The following is a 25,916-nucleotide window of genomic DNA, read 5'->3' as shown; positions in this document are numbered from 1 at the left end:
GGATTGCAGGAGGATCGTGGTACATTTCATAGTTGACTGATGCAAGTATTAGAGAGATTAAGTTACTTTTAAAGACTGTAAAATTAGAATAAAACTTGAAAGCTTCAACCTCAGTATTATCTGCATTTGGCCCAATGTTGACATTTATGATGGAAGACCAACTGAATGATCTGGTTCATTCTGAGCTGTCTGACTTTGTGAGATGAAGCTTATTTGAGGATTGGTTGTGAGGTCTTCTACAAACTCGGTGTATAAGGCTTTCATCTTGCACCTTCATTATGTTTAATTAGATGCAATGGTTGTAATGACAAAACAGACTATGTATGAAGGAGTTGGATCCAGTGGCCTCCAGCTTCCCTCTGTTTATCCTTTAGGAACAAAGGACCAATTGTTCTTAAATCTGTCCTAACGTTCAGTGAGGGCAGCAGGCTCATCCAAGCAGTAGGTCTCACTCTACTGTTGCTTTGTGCTTGTACATAGATATTCCCGTTGTACAGCATCAGAGAGTCTCTAAAGTTTATTTTTCCTTTACAAAAGAGCAGCTTAAACCCTCCTGTTACTTCCCGACTTGGTCTGTGTGGAGAGTAAACCATCCGGAGCCAGCAGAGAAAGTAAGATTGAGCATTTTAGATGAAAAACCTCTGAGCTCTGTAGCAGAAAGATGACTTAAGGGGTCAAACTTAGACTGCATTGCTTTATGGTTTGTTAGAACCTAGGGATTCCCCCTCAGTAATTTTAGAGTTGTAAAAAACAAAGAGAATTTTAATGCTTAAAAAGCTACTTTATATCAATTCTTAATTTTCTTCCTAACTGGAGACAGTGATGAAGCTTGTTAGGGAAGAGTTGAGGGAAACCTTTGGGCTGGTGAAGAAAGTTGATGGGTTATTTTTGTGTTCTTGTTTTTTTTCATTCTAATTATTATTTTTATTCTCTCTTGGCTTTTCTCTTTCACCGAGCAGCTTATGTTACCTGAACAGAACTGACCAAAGGTCAGAGGAGACTGCTGGATGTCTGCAGCTGAGATCTTCTCACTTGGGAGCAAGGACAGTTAAAGATACAGGGTTATGCACGTTTCCCATGCCTGTGTCAAATGCTCATGATCTTCTGGCATGCAGGGAGTTACTCCTTGACCTTAGATAAAGAAGTGAAATGCAGTAATGACTGCTGCTCAGCTTTTCACACACATGCCTGCTATACAGCTTCATTATATACTGATAGAAGATATCAGGCTCTGCTTAAAGAAACTGAAATGGTTGTATAATTTAGTATACATCTGATGCATATCTAGGCTAAATCAGTTTGAATTTGCATTTTGGAATTAGCTTCATGCTTAATAGTATGTAGGGTTTCATGCTGTCTCTCAAAGAAGAGACAGGTGACCTCAGTGCAAAACCAAACCTAATAGATTGGCATTCTTCTAATCTCTTTGTGTTTGCTTAGGGGGAAAATGAAGTTTGTTCTGAAATTTCAGCCTGCTTTGTTAAAACTGGAATTTCTGGATGACTCCCCAGACATGAGTAGGTTTCCCCACCTATATGCACAACCCCTGACCTTCGTCACAGGATCATAAAGTTTTAGGGGCTGGGAAGGACCTCTAGAAATCAAATCCAGCTATTATGGAACTTCCTGTGTTCCAATGTGTGCCCGTTGCCCCTTGTTGTATTGTTGCTTACCAGTGAAGAGTCTGTCCCCATCAACTTGGCTCCTGCACTTTAGATGTTTATAAGCAGCCTTCTCTATGCAGGATAGTCCTATGTCTCTCAGCCTTTCCTCATGCAGGAGATCCAGAAGAGTCTTTGGCTTTGAGATGTCATGTCAACATTATTCTTGGCTTCTCTTCAAATTACTTTCTCTCTTAAAGAAAAACGGCAACATGGGTTGTTATAAGTCTGTGCTTTGGGGGTTTTTGTTTTTCACCTTGCATGAAAGCTGCAAGTACCTGGACTCACATTGCCTTCAGTAAGAAACTTCATTTAATTGTAGATGGCATCGTTATTGGTCCATAAATATTGAGGATTACTACCAAAAAAAAAAAAAAAAACCCAACCCCAAAAGCTACAGTTTTACAATCATTGAAGTTGACTAATAGATAAGGCTGACAACCATACTAGACAATCTGAAACTAACCGCTGGCTTTTTAGGCTATTATAGACCAGTGTGTTTACTTTCTGTGGTATTTCCTCCCGTCATGGGAAGGTGAGCAAGTTTTTAAGGAACAAAGAGCAGCCTATTCAACTCTAATCTTACCTGTTGCAAATGCAGTGGTATCTAACTATGCTTCATAAACTCAGAGGAATTCCTGTGGAACGTGACCTAACGTTCCCATTTATTTGCCATGAGGAAGCAATGTTTAACAGTGAGACTTGAAGGGAACACGTCCTTTTGTTTGCAGTCAGATCTTCTCAATTTAACCTGGTATGCCGAGAAACTGGTCTGCTAAATCAGTGCAATGAGCTCGTCACGTTGGTCAAGTGAATGTCAGTGGAGCAGTGTCCTGCTCGCTTTCTGTGAGCTGACGAGGCTGTTTTCTCTCTTGTTAGCACACTGTGCTCAGCAGTGCGGAAGAAAATGCTCAGGACTATTTTGCTGTGCTTCTGCTGCCCTCTCTGTAATACTGGGTGTTGGGCATGTAGCATAGAAAGGATTCTGAAACAAAAGGAGGGGATGAGCATGTGGGTCATACTGAAGGCCTAGTTTTGTGTTGTGCAGTGTAATTCTTCTCTGCTCTCATAGGAATCAGGTTGTGGGCTTTGTGTGTGTGTGTTTAACTGTTGCTGTCCTCCTTACAAACACTTCATGCCTCAGATTTGGAAAAAAACAAACAAAATTCAAATTCAAAAAGAGATGGGTGGTGCAAGCAAATGAAATCCAGTTTTTCACAGTTCAGGAGAAAAACCGATCTGTAGTTCAATGCCGACTTTCCTTGACTAACTTGTTCCCTTTCAAAAGAAGCGTTCAGATGTGGATGACAAAATTCCAGCTGGCAAGTCATCGTCCAAGCAGAAAAGAGTAGTCACCTTCTGTAATGCTTCCAGTGACCAACACACTCAAGAATGCAATTTTTTCCTACTATGTAATAGCAGCACACCAGGAAATGTGTTGATCTTTATTTCTGGGGATTATAACAGACCGTATCCTTGTCTCCAGTCCTGCTGGTTTTGGGCAAACAGCCCGTTGTTTGCTAACCTGTAATTTGTTCATCACCCTCGTGTCTCTTTTCTGTCCTCGCTTTTCCACGTGTAACACATGTAACCGTGTCACAGAGTTAGCAAGCTCTTGGAATTCTAGCCCTGTGCTCCTAAACAGTTTCAGTTTAACACTGGTTGCTGTTTGTGGACCTGTGTGCTCCATGCTCGTGAGGGTGATGGAGCACTGGAACAGGCTGCCCAGGGGGGTTGTGGAGTCTCCTTCTCTGGAGACATTCAAGACCAGCCTGGACGCCTACCTGTGTGACGTGGTGTAGGGAGCCTGCTTTGGCAGGGGGGTTGGACTCGATGATCTCTAGAGGTCCCTTCCAACCCCTACAATTCTGTGATCTTCCAGAAACTGTAAGAATACTTTGCTACGTTTTGTTACTCCCTGCACTCCACTGCATACATCCCCCTTTCAGCTCCTTGGACAGCCCTGAGAGGATCAGAATGCGTGTCCCTAAAATACATGTGGCAAGAGGAAGGTGCCGGGCACAGCTGAGCTTGGAGACTCGAGTATTTCTTCCCTGGACAACACTGAATGTTTTTTCCCCACATAGTTTCCAACGTCAGGGCCTGCAGTTCCGCCATCAGTTACAGCAGCACAAAGCTGTCATCAAACAGAGCTGACAGTGTTCTCTCTGTTGTTGAGCCTGTTTCCAATGAACACTAATACATTGCAGGCACAGGAATAGAGAGCAGTTTCAGTGCCCTTCCTAAAGCTGCTGTGTGAAATGGCTTTTTCTATTATCGGCTGCCCAATCGCTGGACGCATCTATAAACAGGTCTGGTTGCTAAGGTTGAAATGTAATTATTTCATCCATGCAGACGCATTGCAACTCAGGGGAAAAAGCTTGTCATTTATTGCAAGTACAGGAGTAGTTGTTTGTCTGGTGAAGGGGCAGATATAGCACGTGGACCTGCAGAAGCAAGAGTTGCAAGCTGGGCTGACTTTTGATTCTTAATACTCTTAATTTCAGTTCCTTGCTGAGAATGCTCTATGCCTTTGGAACAGGGAGATCTATGTGCTATACAGACAGCTTGAGTATGTACAGGAAACTGACAGGGCTCTATATGCATTTTTCACAGTAAGTGCTGTGCAGTTGCAGCACTTCAACAAACCCTTGTCCCCTCTGGTGTGTGGTTGGTCTGCTCACCTGCACCAGCTACTTAGTTGGCATTTCCAGACGTTATGCCTGAAGAAAGAAGGCATTGCTGTTTACGTCTTTCCATTATGATAGTGCTTGTTGCCACCACTTGGAAGGATGCTTCACTAGCATTTGCACCTGCAAACCTGCTATTTAGAAGACTCTTGTCTTTATCCCTCTTTGAAAAGAGGAAGAAAACATTCCTGACCATTATCAGAGGCATTTAGAGCTGCGTAATGATAATATGGACCACATAAAGTGCTGGTTTCTCTTATGGATGTGTGTAAAGGTTGGTATTTACTGCCCTTTATCTTATGGAAATAAATTGTATGGCATTTTAAATGACTTGCAGAACTTCATGGTTGGTTGCGTAATGAAATTGTTCGACTGAATGTAAGGGCAATTAGGTTTCCTTCATGCATAGGTATGTGAAATATCCTCACAGCTTGCTGTGTATGGGGTATGTGGTTGTTGTTGTTGTTTTCTTCTTCTCCATTCCACCTCTTTTCACCTTCGATGTAGGATCTTTTACAGTAGAGCAGTTATCTGTCAGGAGGTGGATGGTTGTCTCCAAAGATAGCAGATTGCCTGCAACCAGAGACAGGTTCTGGACCAACAAGCCCATGAGTCAAGCGAATACAGTGCCTAACATGTATGGGAACTGCTCATCTAAGAGGGAGGCTTGATGAGGCAGTGTCACCTTGTGTTTTTATCTAGGTCATAGATCTTACACAGAGAAGGTGCTGCCCCTGTCTACGTGGTTGGCAACATTGTGCCTCCTTGAGAGACAGCATTTTCTGAATCTGTTTCTCAGGCACAGTCCGAAAGGCTGCAGTCTGCCATGCACTGATGTCCTGATGTAGCATTATAAGGGTTACTGTCTTGAGGAAGATAAAGAATAATTGTGTTCAAGAAACGTTTGGATGTTATGTTGGGGAATATGATTTAACTGGGAAGTATTGGTGATGGTTGGACTGGATGATCTAGGTCTTTTCCAACCTCGATGATTCTGTGATTCTGTAATAAGTGCAAAACCTGAGGGCACTACTGCTATAAGAAAGAACCATCCTAACTAGTGTAACTTCTACTGTAGGAACTTTCCATGGCGTTAAGGTTATTTAAAGTTTGCTCTGAGCTTCTCTCAAGTTCAATCTTTTATTTTATTTCTACTTTCCTGTCTCTGCTGGAAACACAGATAATGTTATTTGTTCTACCCTGAACAATCTGAATTCATGGAATTAGTGTTCAGTAGGATCAGTTCTTCAGTTTCTGTTGTCTTTATGATTCACTGAGCTTTTTTTTTTCCCCTTTCAATGCAAATGGCATTGTGTTGGCAACTCACAAATGACCTGTTTTGTCTGTGTGGGATAAGCAGGATTTTGCGTCTGAAGGTTTCCTTAACTTCTTAACTTTTCTTAACTTCTGTCTTGCTCCTTTGGTTGCTTATAGGAATTAGAGGTGTTTTCTGTTTCCCTCTGCAACAATATCTTGTTTTATTGTTTTTCATCTTGGGCTTTGATTTAGTCATCTTGTTGCCATAGGGAGTTTCTTATGATCTGAACTGTATGTCGCATTTACGTCTTCTCAGCCTGGCAGACAATGAAGTTTTTCCAGACTGCCTAAAGCAGGGTTTCAGGTGGATTAAGCTCTGACCGTCTGCTTTGTTACCTGCCTCTCTGTGGCTAAAAGCTTGTGTGGAGTGCTTGTAGAGCGTGCAATTAAAAACACACCTAAAACCTTTATATTCTTGAAATCAAGGATCAGAGAAGAGAAGCAGGAGGATGTAATATGGCAGCAAGGACACTCAAAGGATTTTGCCAAGCAGTCGTCTGTTCAGCTGCTAGCGGTTCTCTCCTTAGTCTGCCTGTCGTGTGGAGTGGGGCTGTCAAATAACACACCAGGGAATTCCTCTCTATCCTTCTGGTCGTTGAGCCCTTCGCAGACACAGAAATTAACCTTTATCTCCACCGTAGATGTCTTTGGGAGCTCTTATCTAAGCAAGCAGTCGTGTTCCTCTGTGCTTGTGGCTAACAGTTGAAGTGGGAAGCAGGGGACTTCAATTTTTAGCCTTAGTGGTAAAGCATTAAGTTTCATGGGTTTTGCTTGTTTTTAATTAGCAGATAACCACTAAGGAGATAAAGACGGGTATCCTGATACTGAGGAGAATTCAGTGCTCGGCCAACATCCTGCAGTTTTACTGGATTGAGAAGCACATCCTTGAAATGTATTTAGCTTGTAAAGTGATACTTGTTTTACACCCGCTGTGATGTTTCAGCCAGAAGTGCAAATAACTTGCGCAGTGCAAAACAGTGGATTATCAGCATATGTTTTCTTGAGGGGGGGTAAAAAGGGATTGGATTATGATTAGGGATTTATTGCTGAGAGGGATTAGGCAGCAGGAGCTTTTTAAGGTCGTGGCTTCAAATTGCAGTCTTGCTGTTGTCCAGAATTTGCTATCTCACCTTGTTACACCGTTTGGTTCTTAAGCTGCAGGAAGGAAGCCTTAAGCATACTCCTGTGATCCCAGGTGCTACAGTTAATTGCAACACATTCTTTTACTTGACATTTACTTTAGAGTTTGAACGTACAAAACTAAATGGCTAGAAACTGCTGCCGTGCCCTTGTTTTGTAGTGAGTGATTTGATTCCTATTGCACTGCGTTCTGTGGTTCCATGTGCCTCTGCACTAGGTGCCAGTGCTGCAGCTGTAGCAGGCTCTCGGGTCTGTTAGCTCTCGCTGTCCGAGGCATAAAGTGCTCTGTGTACTTTGCATTTTGTCTGGGGCCTGCAGGAAAGCTGGGGAGGGACTGTTTAGAAGGGCAGATAGCGACAGGACAAGGGGAAATGGCTGTAAACTGGAAGAAGGCAGATTTAGACTAGATATTGGGATGACATTCTTTACTGTGAGGGTGGTGAGACACTGGAACAAGTTGCCCAGTGAGGCTGTGGATGCCCCCTCCCTGGAGGCATTCCAGGCCAGGCTGGATGGGGCTCTGAGCAACCTGGTCTAGAGGGAGGTGTTGCTGCCTATAGCAAAGGGTTGGAACTGGATGATCTTAAAGGTCCCTTCCAACCCAACCATTTTATAATTCTCTCCTTTTTAAAATCCAAGCTACAAATCTTACTTGATTGTCTGAGTTTGAGGTTTTTATCAGTTTGTTTTGTTTTGGGGTTGTTTTGTTTCCTTCTTCCTGCAATGTGGTATGATATTGCAGGTGGTGTTGTCTCCTGTAGTGGAAGAGTTGGAGATAATCCTTTCTTGATTTGCCGTTATCTTGCTGCTCCTTCTGCTGTTCCCTGCAAGCTTGGTTGTTGCTTTGTATCCTGATTAAATGCTAATAGACTTTTTCTAGTCATTAGTTAAACACTTGCCTTCTGCATACAATGCTAACCCGTCTTTGCACTCCTGACACTGGAACAAATCTGGTTAAAGTCTTTCTTCACTAACGTTAGCTGTTAATGAACTCTTGCCCTATTGTATCAGTCAGTATCTGCTGTTATTGTGCTGAGTGGATTTTTAGGAGATGAGGAATGAATGTTTATCCGGTTATTGCTTTTTGCTTCATAAGAATAATCTGAAGCCTTTTGCCTTTAAAATCTCAGATTAATTCTAGCTCTAATATAAATTGAAGTTAAATGATAAGTCTTAAATTCAATTTAGTCATCAGGGCCTTTTGTAATCAAAGAAATAGCTTTTAGGCAGCTATTTTGCATGCTTTGCAGAAACCTAAAAAAAACCATTCTAAGGGTTTTAAGCCTGGAGGCTGGGAACTCTAAAATGCCCCCTCATTCAATCAGTAGCCAATTCTGTTGAAGAGGAAAACCTGCAGAGCAATCTAGATAAGACAGCAAAGTCACTGCTCCAATTAAATTTGGTGTAATAACAAAAATATAACTGGGGCTTAAATGTGTAGAATATAAGGGTTACGTTAGTGTATCAAAAATAGGAGACTGTATTGTGTACACAGTATTGTATTCACACAGAGAAATAGTTTTCTATGTACCTTAAACCATGTTTTTTGTTTTTCTCCATAGATCAATGTTCGAGTTGTTACTGTGGATGCAGAGCTGGAGTTTGCCATCCAGCCAAACACTACAGGCAAACAGCTGTTTGATCAGGTCAGTGTGGGGTTGGTATGGGTTCTTCTTGTTTAAGCTTAGAGTATGTTCAAGACTACTGATTTCTTAAGTTTGAGTTCCAAGCCTTCCTACCTTTCTTTTTATTGCCTCTTAATAAAAGGGCCCTGGTCCTAAGTTCTCTAAATTCCATCACAGTGAAAGAAATAAGCAAAAAATCCCTGCAGGTGTGTTGCATTGTAGTGAAACTTGACTTGCTAGCAGTGTTGAATGATGATGTAGTACAAGGAAGCTAGAATGTCTTGGCAACATAGGTAGTGTGTAAAAATACACTTATGCTGCATTTCAAATGCAGCTTAACTTTTGTTCATTTCTTAGATTCTAAAATGAAATGTTGCCCCCGTGCATAAAACCTCTCAAAATGAGGTCTTCAGACTGATGATGAATGTAGGTGTAGATGTGTTCATCCAGAAGCTGAGTTGGAGGATACAACTTGCCACAGGTGTTTGAGTTTTCCACACTACTAGAAAACCAGAACTAGAAGGGTTTGTTCGCTGTGCAGAATCTACCACATATCATGTCATGTATGAATCTGCTGTGCAACAGGACGGAGTAGAGACTTGCCCAGTCTGCCTTCAGAGATTCATAAAGTAGTGGCGAACACAAGTAGGAGACTTCCCTTCTCTTACTGTTTTTCTTCCTGCAACTGCATTAACAGTATACAGGTCAGTTTGGTGATGGATCTACAAAGGTCAGGTAATGACAACTAAACAAAGAGCACTTTGTGGAACTTTATTAGTCTTGAGCAGCTTGTCCTTATAAAACTTATTTCAGAAGTTGGTTTCATCAGAAAAATCAACTTCTGAAATTTAAAATAGAAAAAAAAAAATAGTAAAAAGAAATTGCATCGAGATGCTTCTGCTGAAACTCTGAAAACTAAGAATTGATCTGTGTAGACTTCAGTTCCGTGTATTTATGAAGTGCTGCAGCAATTCTTTTGCACTTCCCCTTGTCCCCAGCTAGTCTTGATAGCAAAGGGTGGTTGAGCTTTAACTCAGGTAGGTGAAACTGGCTAAACAATGTTTGTTTGTTCTGAGTTCCTCTTGGTGCAGTTTCTCACTTTAGCGAGTTAACTAGGACTTGCTAGGCTTTATGGCAGTGGTGCACATTGTAATGAGAAGCAATCTTCAAACAAGTTTCAAACAAGCTCAAGTTGCAGAAAACAAAGGTAAGAACTGGGAGAAGGAAGATTTGCCTTCTGTAAGAGAAGATCAGGCTCAAGACCATGTAAAGAACCTGAAGGTGCACAATTCCATGAAACCCAATGAAATCTATCAACATGTTCTGAGGGAACTGGAAGATAAAGTTGCCAAGCTGCTATCCATCCTATTTGAAAGATCATGGCAGTTTGATGTTCCCACTGACTGGGAAAGGGGAAGCATAACCTCTGTGCCTGGAAAGATCATGGAGTAGGTCCTGCTGAAGGCCCTACTAAGGCACATGGAAAATAAAGATGATTGGTGATAACCAATGTGGCTTCAGCAAAGGCAAGTCATGCCTGATAAACATGGTGGCCTTTTATGATGGAGTTACAGTATCAGTGGGATAAGGAATTGGCTGGATGGTGGCACTCAGAGTTACGGTCAGTGGCTCAGTGTCCAAATGGAGGCTGGTTACAAGTGGAATTCTTTACAGTTCATTGCTGGGACCAGTGTTATTTAACAGTACGGACAGAGATTGAGTGCACCCTCAGCAAGTTTGCAGATGACATCAGGCAGTTGACACGCTGGAGGGAAGGGGTGCCATTCAGAGAATCTTGGGCAGGCTTGAGATGTGGGTCCATGCCAACCTCATGAAGTTCAGCAAGGCCAAGTACAAGGTCCTGTACCTGGGACAATCTGTGCTTGGGCAATCCCAAGCACAGATATGGCGTGGGTGGAGAATGGCTTGAGAACAGCCCTGAAGACCTGAAGAGGTTTGGGGATGTCAGTTGATGAATGACTCATCATGAGCTGGGCTGGCAGTGTGTGTTTGCAGCCCAGAGGGCCAATCCTGGGCTGCATCAAGAGTAGCATGACCAGCAGGTCAAGGGAGGTGATTCTGCCCTTCTACTCTGCTCTCTTGAGACCCCACCTGCAATATGCATCCAGTTCTGAGGGCCCCCAACAAAGAAGGAGATGGAGCTGTTGAAGTGAGTCCATGGGGGACCACAAAGTTAATCAGAGGTCTAGAGTGCCTTCCTATGAGGACAGGCTGAGAGATTTGAGGCTCTTCAAGCTGGAGAAGAGAAGGTTCTGGGGGGGGGGGGGGGGGGGGGCATGTAGTGGCATTCCAGTACCTGAAGGGAGCATACAGAAATGCAGGAGAGGCTTTATAAGGGTATGTGCCAACAAGATGAGGGCAAATGCATTTAAACTGGAAGAGAGTAGATTCAGACTAGATATTAGGAAGACATTTTTTACTGTGAGGATGGTGGGACACTGGGACAGGGATGCCCCCTACCTGGAAGTGTTCAAGGAGAGTCTGTATGGGGCTGTGAACAACCTGGTCTAATGGGTGGTGTCCCTGCCTATAGCAGGGGGTTGGAACAAGATGATCTTAAAGGTCCCTTCCAACTCAAACCATTCTTTGATTATTCTCTGAAACAGAAATTTACTTCCTCCAGGAAACCAAATCATAGTCACTGAAGAACTTTGCAAATTATGTGTTTAGCACCAGTTATAAGTTTAATTCCTTTTCATTTTCACTACTGTGGAAAAGATGAAAAGTATCAATCAGCAATTTGGTGAAGTGCATCTGGAACACCTGTATATTTTTGGAGCTAGCATTTAGTGTTTGACCTTCCATTCCCTGCAGATCACCCTTGTGATACCCACCCTCCCTTCCATGTTAAACCAAAACAAAAAATTCAGGTTTCATCTCAGAGGACACAACAATAGAAATGACTAAAAGCTATGTTTTTAAAAGCTTAGACCAGAAAGTATAAATATGCCTCATGCTTCTCATGACAATGATTTGTTTATGTCTATGAAGAGCCAGGGTCATTTCTGGCACAAGAGAAGCTACTTTCTTGAGCTTTCACAGCAAGAACTCCTGAGAAGGCAGGATACTTGTCTGCTAAGTTGTTCTGAACCTCTGAAGATTGCTCTTCTTGCAATGTTTATGTTGTATATGCTGTAGGGGTGGAAAATCACCTCCTGAAGATTTGGCCCTTACCTCCTGTACCTTGGGTTTAAAACCTATGATTGGGAAGTTATCAGTAGCTTATACCTTATTGGGGTGCACTTTACGCATCAGGAGGGAACTTCAGTAGAACTTCAGCAAAAACTTGGGCAGACAAAGACTATATTTCACTTCAACTTTTCTCACAGCCCTTCTTTCTCTTTACTGGGCCCTTATCTTGGATGGAGTTTGCACTCAGATAAAGCCTATGGAGGCAGCAGGTTTACACAGGAATGGGGAGTGGCCCAACTTGAGCTGCAAAACCACTGCGGGAGGAAAAGGCTGCTGAAGAAGCAAGCTATTTTTAAAAACCACAGCATGATTTCTTGGTCTGGCTATCAGCTAGGAAAATTACTCAGGCATGCACTGCCCTTGTGCTTTATTGACTTTTCTACCTCAAATATATGATGCATAAAAGTCAGAACTCCCTTATAAAGGAAGGGGAAAATGATGAAACCACTGTATGCTGAGTGCTGTTCCACTCAAGCCCCACCTGTATCTGAGGTGTTCTGAGAACCTGTGTAGTGTCTCTGAAGCTGGCTGGAGGATGTCTCCCTGTGGGTGACCCAGGCTGTCCTGTGCCTTTCTGCTAACAAGAGAAAGAAATTCCCATGGAGGAGAACGCGCCACTGGCAATTTCTGAGTGGGAACTGGCATAGCCAGTGCCTTAGAGGGCCAAGCACAAGTATGCAGTGTCCTGTGACCCATCAGCTAATGGAGTTTCTTTAAGCAACTGCAGTATTCCTTTTGAGCAGATCAACTGACCAGGAGAGCATCAGAAGACTGAAGAATTGAAAGACTTCATTAAACAGACATGAACTTGCCTAGCCCTGTTGAATGAATACACCTCACACTTCAGTCCTGCTCTTGAGGGATTCTTTGTCCATTCTGATAGAATGGATAGGCTTAAGATTTTCTGCTTTATGCATTTTTATGCATTCCCTCAGCCCCATTATCTTGGATATAAGAAATATTTTGATTTTTTTTTTCTTGTTTTGCTATGAAGGGAGTTTACAAAGCTGTTTCTCAGAATACAGGCTAAGAGATTCGTGTCTTTGTTCTTGTTACCCCAGATTCTGAAGCTCAGCTTAGCATTTTTCCCTCCCTTGCCTATAGGTTTTGGGAAGAAGCTGTAGGGTTATAACTTGTGTAAGCTCTCCAGCTGTATTGATTTATAGAGAATGCATGCTCCTTCATAAGAGGCGTCCAGAGATAATGACCTGATAACTGCTTGATTTGTGCAACTCTTCATTCTGACAATGTTGCACCACTTTTTTTTTGTGCAACAGGAAACACCACTCTCAACATACGCCTGCATTTCTGCTAGCTTGAGTAAAGCCTGATTCTGACCCTTAAAAAACTCATCTGGCCTTCAGAAAGCTTGGTACCTTTGTGGTGAAACAAGTGTTTGGGGGAGGAGGGAAGAGGAATTCTAGTCAAGAAAAGCATCGAGTATTTTCAGAGTCCAGCTCTTTTATAAAATAAAGTTCTGGGGTTTCAGGAAATGGGTGGTTATACTAATGCATATGTGGTTTTCTTGGCCTGCTTTTATCACTAAGCACTGTGTTGTCTGTTGATCAAGATGGCATAGAAAGTGTACTTCACAGAGTGCTAGCCAGGATGAGGTATTTTTTACCCACATCCCTTACCGACTCTTGGAAACTCTTGAGTATAAACTGCTGGCCTCTGGCTCACTGGTAAGCAAATTTAAGACCAAGTACAGCAAAAAAAAATAATAAGATATCCCCTTACTATTTGCTTTGGAACAAAATACTTGTGCTGCTCAGAGTGTGCGTTTGGCATGAAGTTTGTTCCAGTAAGTTCTCTCTGGCTGCAGTGTCTTCAGCAATGCTTTAAATATGGAGGGTGAAATACCCTTATTTGAGCTCATAGCCCAGGTAACCATGTAGGTTGCTCTGAGAGCTACAAAGGGCTCAATAACTGAGGGCAAATTATCAGCTACAAAGTAGTATTTTTCAACAGTCACCACTATTAGCTGTGCATTTGTGCCAGTAATGAACAAAAAATATCTATACCAGCAGAGGTGACCTGCTCTTTCACGTCTGCTGTGATGGCATAGTTGCTCAAAGATGTTGCTCACACAGTGCATCTTTCATCAGCCCAAAAAGATGGAAGCCAGAAGGCATCAAATCCAGTGGGTGCTGTAAGTAATCCAGCCAAGATTGACAGTGTTCTCAACAGCCTTCTATCTGGTATGGAACCTGGCATTACCATGTTGAAAGAGAAAGGTTGTCTTCTTCTCTGGCCTGACTCTGGAACTTTGAGCCATCAGCTTAGTCAGCATCACAATGCAGAGCTCGGAGTTGATGGTTTCTCTGGGTTAAGGGAAACCCAGAAGGATTACCCCTTTCCTAGCTCAAAAGATAGTACATGTTACTCTGAAAGGTTGTATCTTGAACTTTTTCTTCAGAGGGGAATTGACATGTTGCCACTCCATGGACTGCTGCTTTGACTCTGGCTCATTGCTACCGTTGCACACTTTGAAGCTGATATTCAGCTCTGTGCACAGTTCCCTGGTCTGACAGTTCGTGTGGGTGAGCTGATCAAGATGTTCTTTGTTTCATGTCATGACAGCTGTGCGTGGCCATCCAGACTGTGGTTCGTCTTCCACATTGCTGTCACCACTGCTGAAACACACCACCCACCAGCTCACTGTGCTCACATCCACTGTTTGCTTTCCGCAAGCATTGATGAATGTCAGCGGTTCTTTCTGCATGGAGGAACTAAAATCCACTCCTCCATGTCAGATACCGTTCTGCCAGACTGCCCCTCTGCTGCCATCTATTGCACAGCAACAAAACGTAATGGAATATTGGTGGGAAGGTTCAACCTTTACTGCCTTATCACCACCACCTGCCTCTGACACTGTGGGCAACATAATGAAATAGGAGACATTACTTTCAGAGCAGCCCTCATTCAGAGTCTGTCATGCTTTCCTAAGTTGCAGAATAGTTCTGAAAACCTCTTGCTTTCCACTCAGTTCAGCTCTGTGGTAATGCTCACATCACTGGACCAGAGGCTACCCTGCAATTTAGCATTAGGGGTGCGTTTGGATGTATGTGCAGTGGATCTTCACAGATCTCAGCTCTGTCTAGAGCATGGCTTTGCAGGCAGATGAGATAACTACAAACTACTGAGCAATAATAATAAGCAAGTGAAAATAGGAGATCTTCTAATGAAGAAAAGGAACTTGTTGAAAAAAGACTTTTTTTCTCTAGTAGGTGTATGATCCAGGCAACAAGGGTGTTTCAGGATCTTTGATCTGGTTGGTATTTGCAGTATGTGAATGTAGCCAACATCAGCGTATTATACAACTGTGTACCTTTGTCAACTAGATGAAGTTAAGAGATGCAAGAGGTTGTCTGCAGCTTCAGTGGCTGTGGGATTCGTGAGGATACATGAAGGAGAAGTACTGGTGAGCGGTTGCTTACTGTAAGTTTTTATGACCTTTCTGTTACAGGTGGTTAAAACCATTGGTTTGCGAGAAGTGTGGTACTTTGGTCTTCAGTATGTAGACAACAAAGGATTCCAGACCTGGCTGAAGCTGGATAAAAAGGTAATTGCTCATTAAAAGTTAAAGCTTATAGATTCCTGATGTTTTATTGGCTGCAACTACATAAACCCTGTACCTGCTGATTGTTCTTTAGTATTTGTAATTTAAGAATTATTTGGGGGCAGAGCTTTGTGACCTCTGTGGGAGCTGTTTGTGTGAAGCGTGATGTGATGGAGACTTGGTCTTTCTGTATGAAAGGTGGAAATCCTCACTGCTTAGCATAAGGGGGTTGATGTATCACAAGCGTAGAGCACTAGATGTGTTGCAGCATGGTAAAGTCCACATTTTTCAGAGGCTGAGATTTGCTGTACGAGCAGAATTTTACCATCTGAGTTTGAAATAACAGTGCATCTCCTCTGTGTTCTCATATGAGTGAGCAGCTGGAATTAAAAAATGAAAATAATTGGCTGTCAGTCACTTGCTTGATGCAAAACTGCAGGAGGCCTGTGGGCTGTAGCCTTGGAATTTATTTCCCAGAGTGCAAAGGCTCTGTGTGCAGAAGAGTTTTTGCTGTAGGGTGTGGGCCCAAAGTACTTCAGATATGTACTTCTGAAAGCAAATACCTTTTAAGGCGAATGTCTTAAATCCCTTTTTATGTGCAAAAACAATTTTTTCTTGTTTGCAGCCTTGTTAAGTTGTGGTGTCATCTCTGTCCTTAGGTTTCTGCTCAGGAAATCAGAAAGGAGAATCCGCTTCAGTTCAGGTTCCGTGCCAAGTTCTTCCCAGAGGATGTGGCTGAAGAGTTGATACAGGACATCACGCAGAAGCTTTTCTTCCTTCAGGTGAAGGAAGGGATCCTCAGTGATGAGATCTACTGTCCTCCTGAAACAGCAGTGCTTCTTGGCTCCTATGCCGTACAGGCCAAATTTGGAGATTACAACAAAGATGTGCACAAACCTGGATACCTCAATTCGGAGCGTCTGATCCCCCAGAGGTAAAAGAATCAATTGATTCAGCCTTCTTTTCCTTTTTTTTTTTTCCTCCTCTAGTTATACAGAGTTTAATTGAAAGGATATTATTTTTCAATTGAACTGCATCCATATGATTTCAGTCCACCTTTGATTTCTGTCCATCATGTTAGAGTATGATTTCATGCCGTCTCTTTGGGGTGGTTAGGGAGAGGTAGTTGGGTGAGTTCAGCAGAGCAAATCTCTTTAGATTTCAGCTGTTCTTTCCTAAGCAATGCTGCCATGCTGGTAGTTTGTATAAATGTCTCATTATTATGAAGTGGAGGTATTAATCATGATTAATGATTAATCATTATTGGTTATGGGTTATGTGTTCTTAATCCCAGTTATGTGTTCTTAATCCCAGTGTACTGTCCTAAAAATCTTATATCTGCAAAACACGTTGTGAGGCTTGATAGTCTGTCCCCACACTCAAGATAAATATGTTGCCAGACAAATGGTTTGTGTTTTCACCTCATGATGATGCTCTTTCACAGTATCTAATTCCAGGAAAAACACCAACTTTTTGTTCATTCTGAATAGCTCTGCTCCACAGAGCACATCTTTGGGCTAAACAGGATCTTCTTGGTTTCAGTGAGACTTCGTGAGTGGGACTATCGCAGATATCAGCATCAATGGACACAGCAGAACACAAAGTCTAATCTTGCAAATATCTCTCTACTTGTGTTTAGGGTTATGGATCAGCATAAACTCTCCAGAGACCAGTGGGAGGAAAGGATCCAGGTTTGGCATGCTGAACACAGCGGTATGCTCAAGTAAGTGTTTTATGTTGCTCCCTAGGCCTAGATGCCTTGAGCTTGCTGTTCTAACAGCATGCTTTGAAATAGACTCCAAGAGTCCCTTGTGTGGGGAGCTCCTGGTATCTGTTTTCTAATCCAACATGGAATCAAATGGTAGAAGCGGAAGCTAACTTCTGCTCTCCTCCCTGTCTCACCCAGAGAGAATGCCATGCTGGAATACCTGAAGATTGCTCAAGACCTTGAGATGTATGGAATCAACTACTTTGAAATCAAGAATAAGAAAGGAACTGATCTGTGGCTGGGAGTTGATGCCTTAGGGCTCAACATCTATGAAAAAGATGATAAGTAAGTCTTTGTTTTCACTTCTGATCTACTGGAGTGAGGGCTGGTATGGGAGCCAAAGGGCGTTTCTTATTAACAGAGTAAGGGCAAAGTTTAGAACTTGCTTGTTGTCTTGTAGGATGTGAAGCTGTGCTGGGAGACGGGCGCAGTTCAGATCATTCGTGCTTTCGTGACTTTCCTGATCTTTGTAGCCTGACCTGCTGATATAAGAGCAGATGTCTGCTGTAAAATGTCATCTGGTAAAGCAAGTAATGGCTGTAGAGCTGAGTCCCAAAATAAGGAATTTACCGAGCTTTTTCTTTAGGCAGGTAGCCAGGTATGCCAGTGGTAAATACAATGAAGGAACCTTGATAGGCCAATACATCTGCGGAGTGCTAGGACATCTGAGGCCATCCCTGTGCTGAAATTAATGATAGATTCGTGTACAACTACTAGTTTGTGAAAAAGGCAGGTTATGGGGTAGGCATGTACCCATGGCGGGTAACACCCAGAATTCAGGGAGGAGTTAACTTCTATAGATACTGTTAACCAAAGAATTGAGGTCTTGCTGAGGTACGTAACATTTTAATCAGCCCTTCTGGTAAGGACAGAGGTATTATTTATTGGCTAGTAGGTGGGAAATAATAGACTACATCTATGAGTAAACATATAAAGAAGGTGAGAACAGCTGTGTCTAAGCCTGCCAGTCACTTCCAATACTCCACAGATTGAAGAGGACTGAAAGTGAACCTTTTCTAGATGAAAGAATGCTGGTTAGACTGTGTGGGGTTTTCTCTGAACATTCCAAGCCTTGATTTCATGTCATGTATCTGTAACAGTCTCTCTATGAAATGCAGTGGGGATTTCACCTGTTCAGTTTGTCTTCATCCATAAGACTTTGAATGTAGCTAAAATACTGATTGGAGCTCCTGTTAAGATGGCAAAGAGCAATGCAGACTTTTCTGCAATGCTAATACGTGCTGTCACCCGGAAAACAAGGAGTGTCACTTGAAAGAAAAGTAGTTTCGCTCATGTAATACCTGAGTCTTGAATGACAAGTCTTGCTGTGTAACCATGGTGGCACAAACAGGTTTTTCGGGCTGCAGCAGCAGACAGAACATAGCCCTTGACTGGAGAGAGCCATCGAGAGCGTTTGCAAAACAAATGTAGTGCTGGAATAAATGGCTTGTTTCTGCCATAACTCTCGTTAACTCTGTAATTAAGTCTCTTGAGCAGATATGAGGACTAGAAAAATGATAATATGCACCCTACCCGTGTCTTGTACATGTAGACTTTTGGGACTGGGGCAAAGGTGAAAAAGCAAAGATTTCATTGCTGAAGCTCGGCCTGAGGACGCAAATGATCCAGTGCTACAGATGGGAGTTTGTTCTCAGTGAATGTCAGTCTCCTGCCTCTAGGTGTTTTCAAGCCAAAGCTTTTCTCTATAGTAAGGATGAGAGTCTACAACAGAACTCAGACAACTGAAATACTTCAGTTAATGTCATACCGTATTATCTACGGCTGAAACTCTTACAGAGTGACTCTTACTCTTATGAAGGAGTCTAGAGTAATTACTTAATCTGAGTTTAAACAAATCATTTGTTGTACAGTTCTTAGAGTTACGTGGCACCCTGCTGCATAATCTCGCACTTGAGGTAAAGGTTAAGGGATGGTAAATTCTGAACAGAACATATTTTATTATTGACTTCTGAATAAGACTAAGCAGGTTACTTAAGAGTCATAGAACCACAAGGTTGGAAAAGACCTTACAAGATCATCTAGTCCAACCTTCCTCCCATTACCATACCTACAGCAAACCACTAAACCATATCTTGTAGCTCCTCTTGAACACTGCCAGGGACAGTGACTCCACCACCTCCCTGGGCAGCCATTCCAGTGCCTGCCCACTCTCTGAAAGAAACAGTTCCTTCTTATGTCTAATCTAAACCTCTTCTGGTACAACTTGCAGCCATTTCCTCAGGTCCTTTAGGCTCAGGCCAATGAAATTCTGTGGGAACTTTTGATTTTTATGAAGTTGAAGCAAATTCTTCCAAACTTACTACTTTTTTTTCTTAGCCAATGAGCTCCATCGAAGAGCTTCACACAGACTTGGAGTGATTCACTATGCTGCTATACACTTCTCTAAGTGCTGAACCTGCATACTCGCGCCTTCATCCCATTTACTGGAAGTAATTGTCAGCACTTCGGTGTGCCAAAGAGGGACACATTGGAGGGGTTAGATAATAACAGGAAGATTGCTTGTTGGTATTAAAATTTATGTAAGACCCAGTTCTTAACAATTAACTGCTATCTCTAGAGAACGTGTCCTCAGTAACAGAACATTAAAAGAAGCATAATGTGATACTAAACACACAAAGGTAATATTTAGTTGAGGCGAGGGGAGTTGAAGGAATTCATTGCAGTCAGATGCACAAGCCCTTGAACTTGCAGAACTGGGAAGTACATAAATTGGAGTACTAGGATGGCTCAGAAACATGTGATGTTATGAATAATTTGATGGTTTTTGTATGCAAGGCTCTGGAGGTATTGAAAAGAAAATGAGAATAAGGTAAAAGTCTGGACTGACTAACATGAGAAGAGACTGTAAGGGAGGTGATCGGGCATCTCCCCTATGGGATTTTATTTCAGCTGGGAGAGTTGTGTCAAGCATTGCATCCCACCGAGTGTGTTTTAGAAGTAATGTGAGGGAAAGAATAGAGTTGAGAACAGCATCTCTTAACATATTTTTCCTTTTTCCAGACTGACTCCAAAGATTGGGTTCCCCTGGAGTGAAATCAGAAATATCTCCTTCAATGACAAGAAGTTTGTAATAAAGCCCATTGACAAGAAGGCACCCGTAAGTAAACTGAGAATGGTTACTGCCTAGGAATAGCTAATAGCAATTCATTTCAGAATGAAGTCGTCTTTGAAGAGAGGGAAGGTGCAGATATCTCAGATGCAAAAGGGCCACGGTGTCCAGTGCCCTATTTGAATACTAGGGTAAATGGCAAGGTTGTAATTTCTGTGGAGAGCTTAAATGCAGCTGCCCTTGAATAGTAATGTTTTATGTTTACACACTTCAGTTATCTCAGTGAAAAACTTGCCATTTATTTTGAGCTGTAGAGAACTTGAATAACTGGTATAGGTGGATGTCATTCTGAAAGTCTTGTGAAACTGCTGGAATAGTTGAGAAAGGCCTCCTCTCGTTCTCTTCCCCCACCCCGTTATTGACCTTGGTGGATCAGTACAGCCCTCAGAAACAATTTGTAGTTTGGCTTTGCTTATGGGTGATGTCTTACGAATCTCTTCAGCAGTAAAAGGCCCTTCCAGTAAGTTGATGGATACCCACAGTATCGGGATGTCCTTTCCTCTTAGCTAACAGCCCCTGGGTTTTGGGGGAGAAGGGCTTCTTTTTGTGATGTTACCTGTGAAAACTGGCAAAAACCCCCAGAGATAGAAAGGTGCCTCTGTCAGGAATATATACCTCAATCGAGGAGCCTCTTTATGATTTGGACTTGAACACAGTACAAACATTAATGTCCTGGATCACAGCTTTTCCATCCACTCCCTAACAGTAAATCTGACTGAGTTTGAAATGGGAGGCATGCAAAAGGTCATACATCAAGGTGTTTACGGCGTTAACACCAATCATGTTTCCTTATTGGCTTGGTTGTCTTTTTCCCTGTGGGTGGTGTTATGTTTCAAATTGGGTATGACAGATGAATTAATCTGGACACTAATTCTGAGCATTCAGGAAGTTGTCTGGATCTTTTCATACACTTGCATCTCTTTTGAAAATGGGAAGAATTTGTAAATAAAGCAGAAACACTCAGTCCAGTCTAGATGTGGGAGGGAAGCTCCCCTTTGTTCTCCACATCATAGATTAAATGGGCACCAATTTAATGGATGGCATTCTTTGTCACCTTACCCAGAATAAGCCTTTTAATTTTGAGGTCTGTCTGCCCACGTACTCCCAAGATTTTCAGCACATTTTCAAAATACCAAGCAGCAGAGCTCCCTGCTGTGCTAGACCAGGGCAGGATGAGGAAGGGAGGGGAATTCTTTATGTTCTTATGAGAGTGTTTTGTCCCTGGATTATATGGCATTAAATGATGAACACAACCACCATCTGTGCCCTTAGAATTTACTTTGACTGGAGGTGAACCTTGCTTCAAGATAAGGCCTGTTCATCACAATGTACACAAACAATCTGCTAGAAACAGGAGGTCGGATGAAGAGCTTGAAGCCGCAATTAGCAGTATTAGATTTATGTAGCTCAGAATGCCTCCGGCAGGACTTGAGGCCTGCAGGGCACAGCACACCTTGCTGATGATATATGCAGAATGCACTGAAGAACATCAGTGAATCCAGGAAAATCTACAGTGTTACTTTAATAGTCTGCAGCACGTTTTTAGTTTCATGCTTTATCTTTTCAGTCACAAAACCACAGAAACTTAAAAACTATTTGCTTTGTATTGCCCAGATGGTTACCAGCCAGCCCAGAGTCTTCTGCAACTCTACCATACCTGGCAAAGCGTCCTCTTAAGTGGAGACCTTTGAGCCCATTAATTCTCTCTAAAAGATACTTTTTTGAGTAGAGTAACTTGTCTATTCCATATGGACTTGAAGTGGATTATATAACCAACAAATACTGGGCTTCAGATAACAGTGAAGTCCTGCTGTGACGTTCCATTAGCCAGTGGATGTCTGTGTTGCAGGTGGAATAGTGGCAGGATGATGTCTGCAGTCAGCTGTACCTAAAAAACCATGTGTTGTCTTTCCCAGGACTTTGTGTTTTATGCCCCTCGTCTGAGAATTAACAAGAGGATCCTGCAGCTCTGTATGGGCAACCACGAACTGTATATGCGGCGCAGGAAGCCTGACACCATCGAGGTGCAGCAGATGAAGGCTCAGGCCCGGGAGGAAAAGCACCAGAAGCAGCTGGAAAGGTGAGCCTGTGTACAGATGGTGGGATGGGGAAGCAGAGGTAAATGGTACATATCTGCCAGAGTTCCTCAGGTGGCATCAAATGAGGCTTTGAACCATCTACATTTGAGTAAGGACTGGCCAGTTTTCTTGCCTTGCTGTGGTTTATGTCTGAAAGTGAGCTTCAAGAATGAAATCTGTTCCTAAACAGGCAACAACTAGAAAACGAAAAGAAGAAGAGGGAGACCATTGAGAGGGAGAAGGAGCAAATGTTGAGGGAAAAGGAGGAACTGCTGGTGAGGCTACAAGAGTATGAAGTGAAGACAAAGAAGGCAGAGAAAGGTAAAGTGCTTGCGTTGTTTAACCAGATCATGTGTATTGTGCTCCACACTTAGCATAAGTCTAGTGTCACTGGGATCTCTTGGCAAGGCATGCTGATATGTGCCTATACAGATAAATACACATGCATGTGCTGCTGACATCACCCAAGGCATCAGTCACAACATCTACTGCTATCTATCAATGGGACTTGAAGGTCACGCTGTGACTGTTTTTCCCTGTTGCCCAAGGGGGTTATAGCATGAGCCTCCTGCAGCAGTGAGAACAGAGCTCAGCTTGTGCATGCTTTTTACTTAACTCCTAACAGAAGAAATGCTTTGGTAACAAGTCCTTCCAGTGAAATGGAAGCTTCTGTTTCAATGCGTGGGTTGGAGACAGCATCATCTGGTCCTTACAGTGAATTGTCAACTAAGGGCAGCAGAATCACGTCAGTGCAAATACCTTGTAGATGATCTAATAATAATGTGCAACTGACAGCTTTTAAGTTCAGTTACTTGCCGTATTCTGTGCAATACCTACTTGTAAGTGCAGTGAAGAAATACTGCAGGCCAGAGTCATGTGCATGTCATAACTTTTGCAGTTAACATAGGAGCTTGTCTTTGCTTTGCTTGTCTTTTGGTGGACTAACAGAATTGATCTGTCTTTTCCCAGAGCTCTCAGAGCAGATCCAAAGAGCTCTTCAGCTGGAGGAAGAAAGGAGACGAGCTCAGGAGGAAGCAGAGCGTTTGGAAGCTGATCGTCTGGCTGCTCTGCAAGCCAAGGAAGAGCTGGAGAGACAAAATATTGACCAGATAAAGAGCCAGGAACAGCTGGTAAGACCCATCACTTTTGGTTAAGATACACTTAAGTAAGGCAAAGCCCTTGGAATCAAAAGGGGGAAAAATATTGCAGTTGAGTATTAGACTGTGTGATAACACCATTGTGGCACTGGTTTTATTTGCAAGCAACCTACACTTTGTTCTTAATTTTATTCAGTCTTTACTAGAGGGGAGTGTAACACTTGGGTCATTTCTCAGTCAAAAGCGTTTATTTGTTGAGGGGGTTTTGTTGGGTGTTGAGTCCTTAATTCCAGTGTTACCATTTAACAGGCCGCAGAGCTCGCAGAGTATACAGCCAAGATTGCGCTCCTTGAAGAGGCACGGAAGCGTAAGGAGAGTGAGGTTGAAGAATGGCAGATCAGAGTGAGTATTCTGTCAAAGTTGCTCTGAAGTTCTGTGCTTTAGTCCAAATTCAATATAGAAAGTGCTGAACACAATCCCGCGTGACATCGTTGTCTCTGAACTGGGGAGAGATATGACACAGTGGGAGGAAGGGATGCCATCCTGAGGGACCTTGACAGGTTCAGGAGGTAGGCCTGCGCAAACCTCATGAAGTTTTCACTTTGGTTTCTGTTCCCCAAAGGCCAGGGAAGCCCAGGAGGATCTGGTGAAGACCAAAGAGGAGCTACACTTGGTAATGACTGCTCCACCTCCACCACCACCCATCTACGAGCCAGTGAACTACCACGTGCACGACAACCTGCATGATGAGGGCTCTGAGTACTCTGCCTACAGCGCGGAGTTCTCCAGCGAGGGGATCAGGAATGACCGCAATGAGGAGAAACGCATTACTGAAGCAGAGAAGAATGAGCGTGTACAGAGGCAGCTGAAGGTAAGAAAGAGTGTTTGGAGGAGGGGTTAAACACACAAAGCCTGACTATTTCTTTGCTTACAGATCCTATAGAGCAGTTTGAATTAAAGGCAGCGTACAAAAAGATCGGTCTCGTTGTTCAGGCTTTGAGTCATCAGAAAGTTGCACCATCCATCCCGTCCATGGGACCCATATGTGAATCCATATCGCTGATTTGTCCAGTCAACTAAACTGTCAGAAGTCTCACCGAAACCACCGCTGTTAGCAGAAAGCTTCTTGTGTGTCATAATTTGTATGTAATGAATGATGTTCTCCCCATTGCAGGCACTGACAGATGAGCTGGCGCAGGCTCGAGATGAAGATAAGAGGACCCAAAATGATATCATCCACTCAGAGAACGTGCGACAGGGCCGCGACAAGTACAAGACGCTGCGGCAGATCCGACAAGGCAACACCAAGCAGAGAATTGATGAGTTTGAGGCAATGTAATGAACGCTTGCTTACAACGAGAAGGCAAGACTGTGGGAAAGGCAGATCTTAATGCTGTGGCTTTGGTTTTGTTTTTACCCTGAGGAGGGGTCACTGTATGGTATTTAACAAACGTTCTCTAAACCCAGAGGTGTTTGCATCTCCCTTTTCTTCCATACCATGTATTAAATCTGGTATAGTTAGTTAAAAATCGATCTTACCTCTGATCCTGGTAACTTGCTCATGCCTTTGCTTAGTGCCAAAAGGCCTTATGTCACATCTCTTTAACCAACAAACAAACACAAATCCACATCTAGTTGTAGAGGCACGTCCTGTGCAGGTGCTGGATTCGCCTTGGCCTAAAAATTAGCAACTGGAGGTGAATTTTGTGCCATATGTCTTTGTGTTACAGCGTAATGTCCAACAGGTGAGAGGTCACAAGTCAGGAAACGCAAACAGCCGTGTGCTGTTTCCTTCTTTGTCTTGCTGCCCACCTGACGCACAAACAAAAGAGAACTGACAACACCTCAGGTCTGCATTGCATCAAATCAGGCTTTTCCTGACTGCTGTGCTCAATTGGAGCCATGCTGCAGCCACAGCTCCCAGGTGTGGCACAGAACAGGGCGCCCTCCTCACGTAACAACTAGGCACATATGCTGTTGGAATAATACACTACTGTGTGTGCATTCCAGTTTCATAACTGATCAGTTCTAGTGTAGTATTTATATATATATATAAAATATGCAGTACGCGGATTGAAGTAAGTACTCGTTTAAAAGGGAAATAGTTTTGCTCTGTATATTTTGTTACTTTTCAGATTTAATGACTCACATCTGTAAAGACGCCTGACCACTGTAGTCTGCAGTACACCTGATTATTTACTATAAAGCATTATTTGTAAAGATCATTTTTTTTACTCAATGGTAATTACTACGTACACGGGATCCAATAGATACAATTTTACTGCACCTATTTTTCTAACAAATTTTCTAATTTTTTAAATGTTTGATTTAAAAGTGTCAGACTCCAAACATGAAGGGACTGCTTGTTTATCTCACAGGTGTAGCTCTCTATTAGAGAGCATTTCTGTGACCATTCCTTCTTCCCCACTAATCTCCCCCCACCCCTTTCCTTGTAAATCTGTTAGGAAGCAAGATACAGCCTACTGTCAGCTCTGCTCTTCTCTTCCACGTACAACATCTGTGCTGCTTTATACTCGAGTTGAATCTTTTTGTGTGGTGTTGTGGTTTTGTTTTTTTTTATTTGCAGCAGCGAACATCTAAATAAAAGATCTGCAAAGTAGCAAAGGATTTGGAG

At 42.7% G+C, this 25,916-nt stretch overlaps 1 protein-coding gene across 1 annotated transcript in view; it reads left to right on the top strand.

Moving 5' to 3' along the window:
* Positions 1-25,909, top strand: part of EZR (ezrin) — a 33,793-nt gene extending 7,884 nt beyond the window's left edge. Inside the window, exons 2-13 of the mRNA XM_015858334.3 lie at positions 8,371-8,454; positions 15,116-15,211; positions 15,868-16,142; positions 16,848-16,931; positions 17,115-17,261; positions 19,998-20,094; positions 22,023-22,186; positions 22,375-22,505; positions 23,154-23,314; positions 23,591-23,683; positions 23,904-24,152; positions 24,456-25,909. Of these exons, the coding sequence (XP_015713820.1) occupies positions 8,371-8,454; positions 15,116-15,211; positions 15,868-16,142; positions 16,848-16,931; positions 17,115-17,261; positions 19,998-20,094; positions 22,023-22,186; positions 22,375-22,505; positions 23,154-23,314; positions 23,591-23,683; positions 23,904-24,152; positions 24,456-24,620 (1,746 nt within the window). The 3' untranslated portion in view covers positions 24,621-25,909. The remainder of the gene's footprint in view (positions 1-8,370; positions 8,455-15,115; positions 15,212-15,867; positions 16,143-16,847; positions 16,932-17,114; positions 17,262-19,997; positions 20,095-22,022; positions 22,187-22,374; positions 22,506-23,153; positions 23,315-23,590; positions 23,684-23,903; positions 24,153-24,455) is intronic.
* Positions 25,910-25,916: the final 7 nt, after the last annotated feature.

The sequence above is a fragment of the Coturnix japonica genome, chromosome 3, assembly GCF_054131305.1.
Source record: "Coturnix japonica strain WE chromosome 3, WE-NBRP24, whole genome shotgun sequence".
Lineage (NCBI taxonomy): Eukaryota > Metazoa > Chordata > Aves > Galliformes > Phasianidae > Coturnix > Coturnix japonica.
This window is presented reverse-complemented; position numbering and strand designations above follow the sequence as displayed.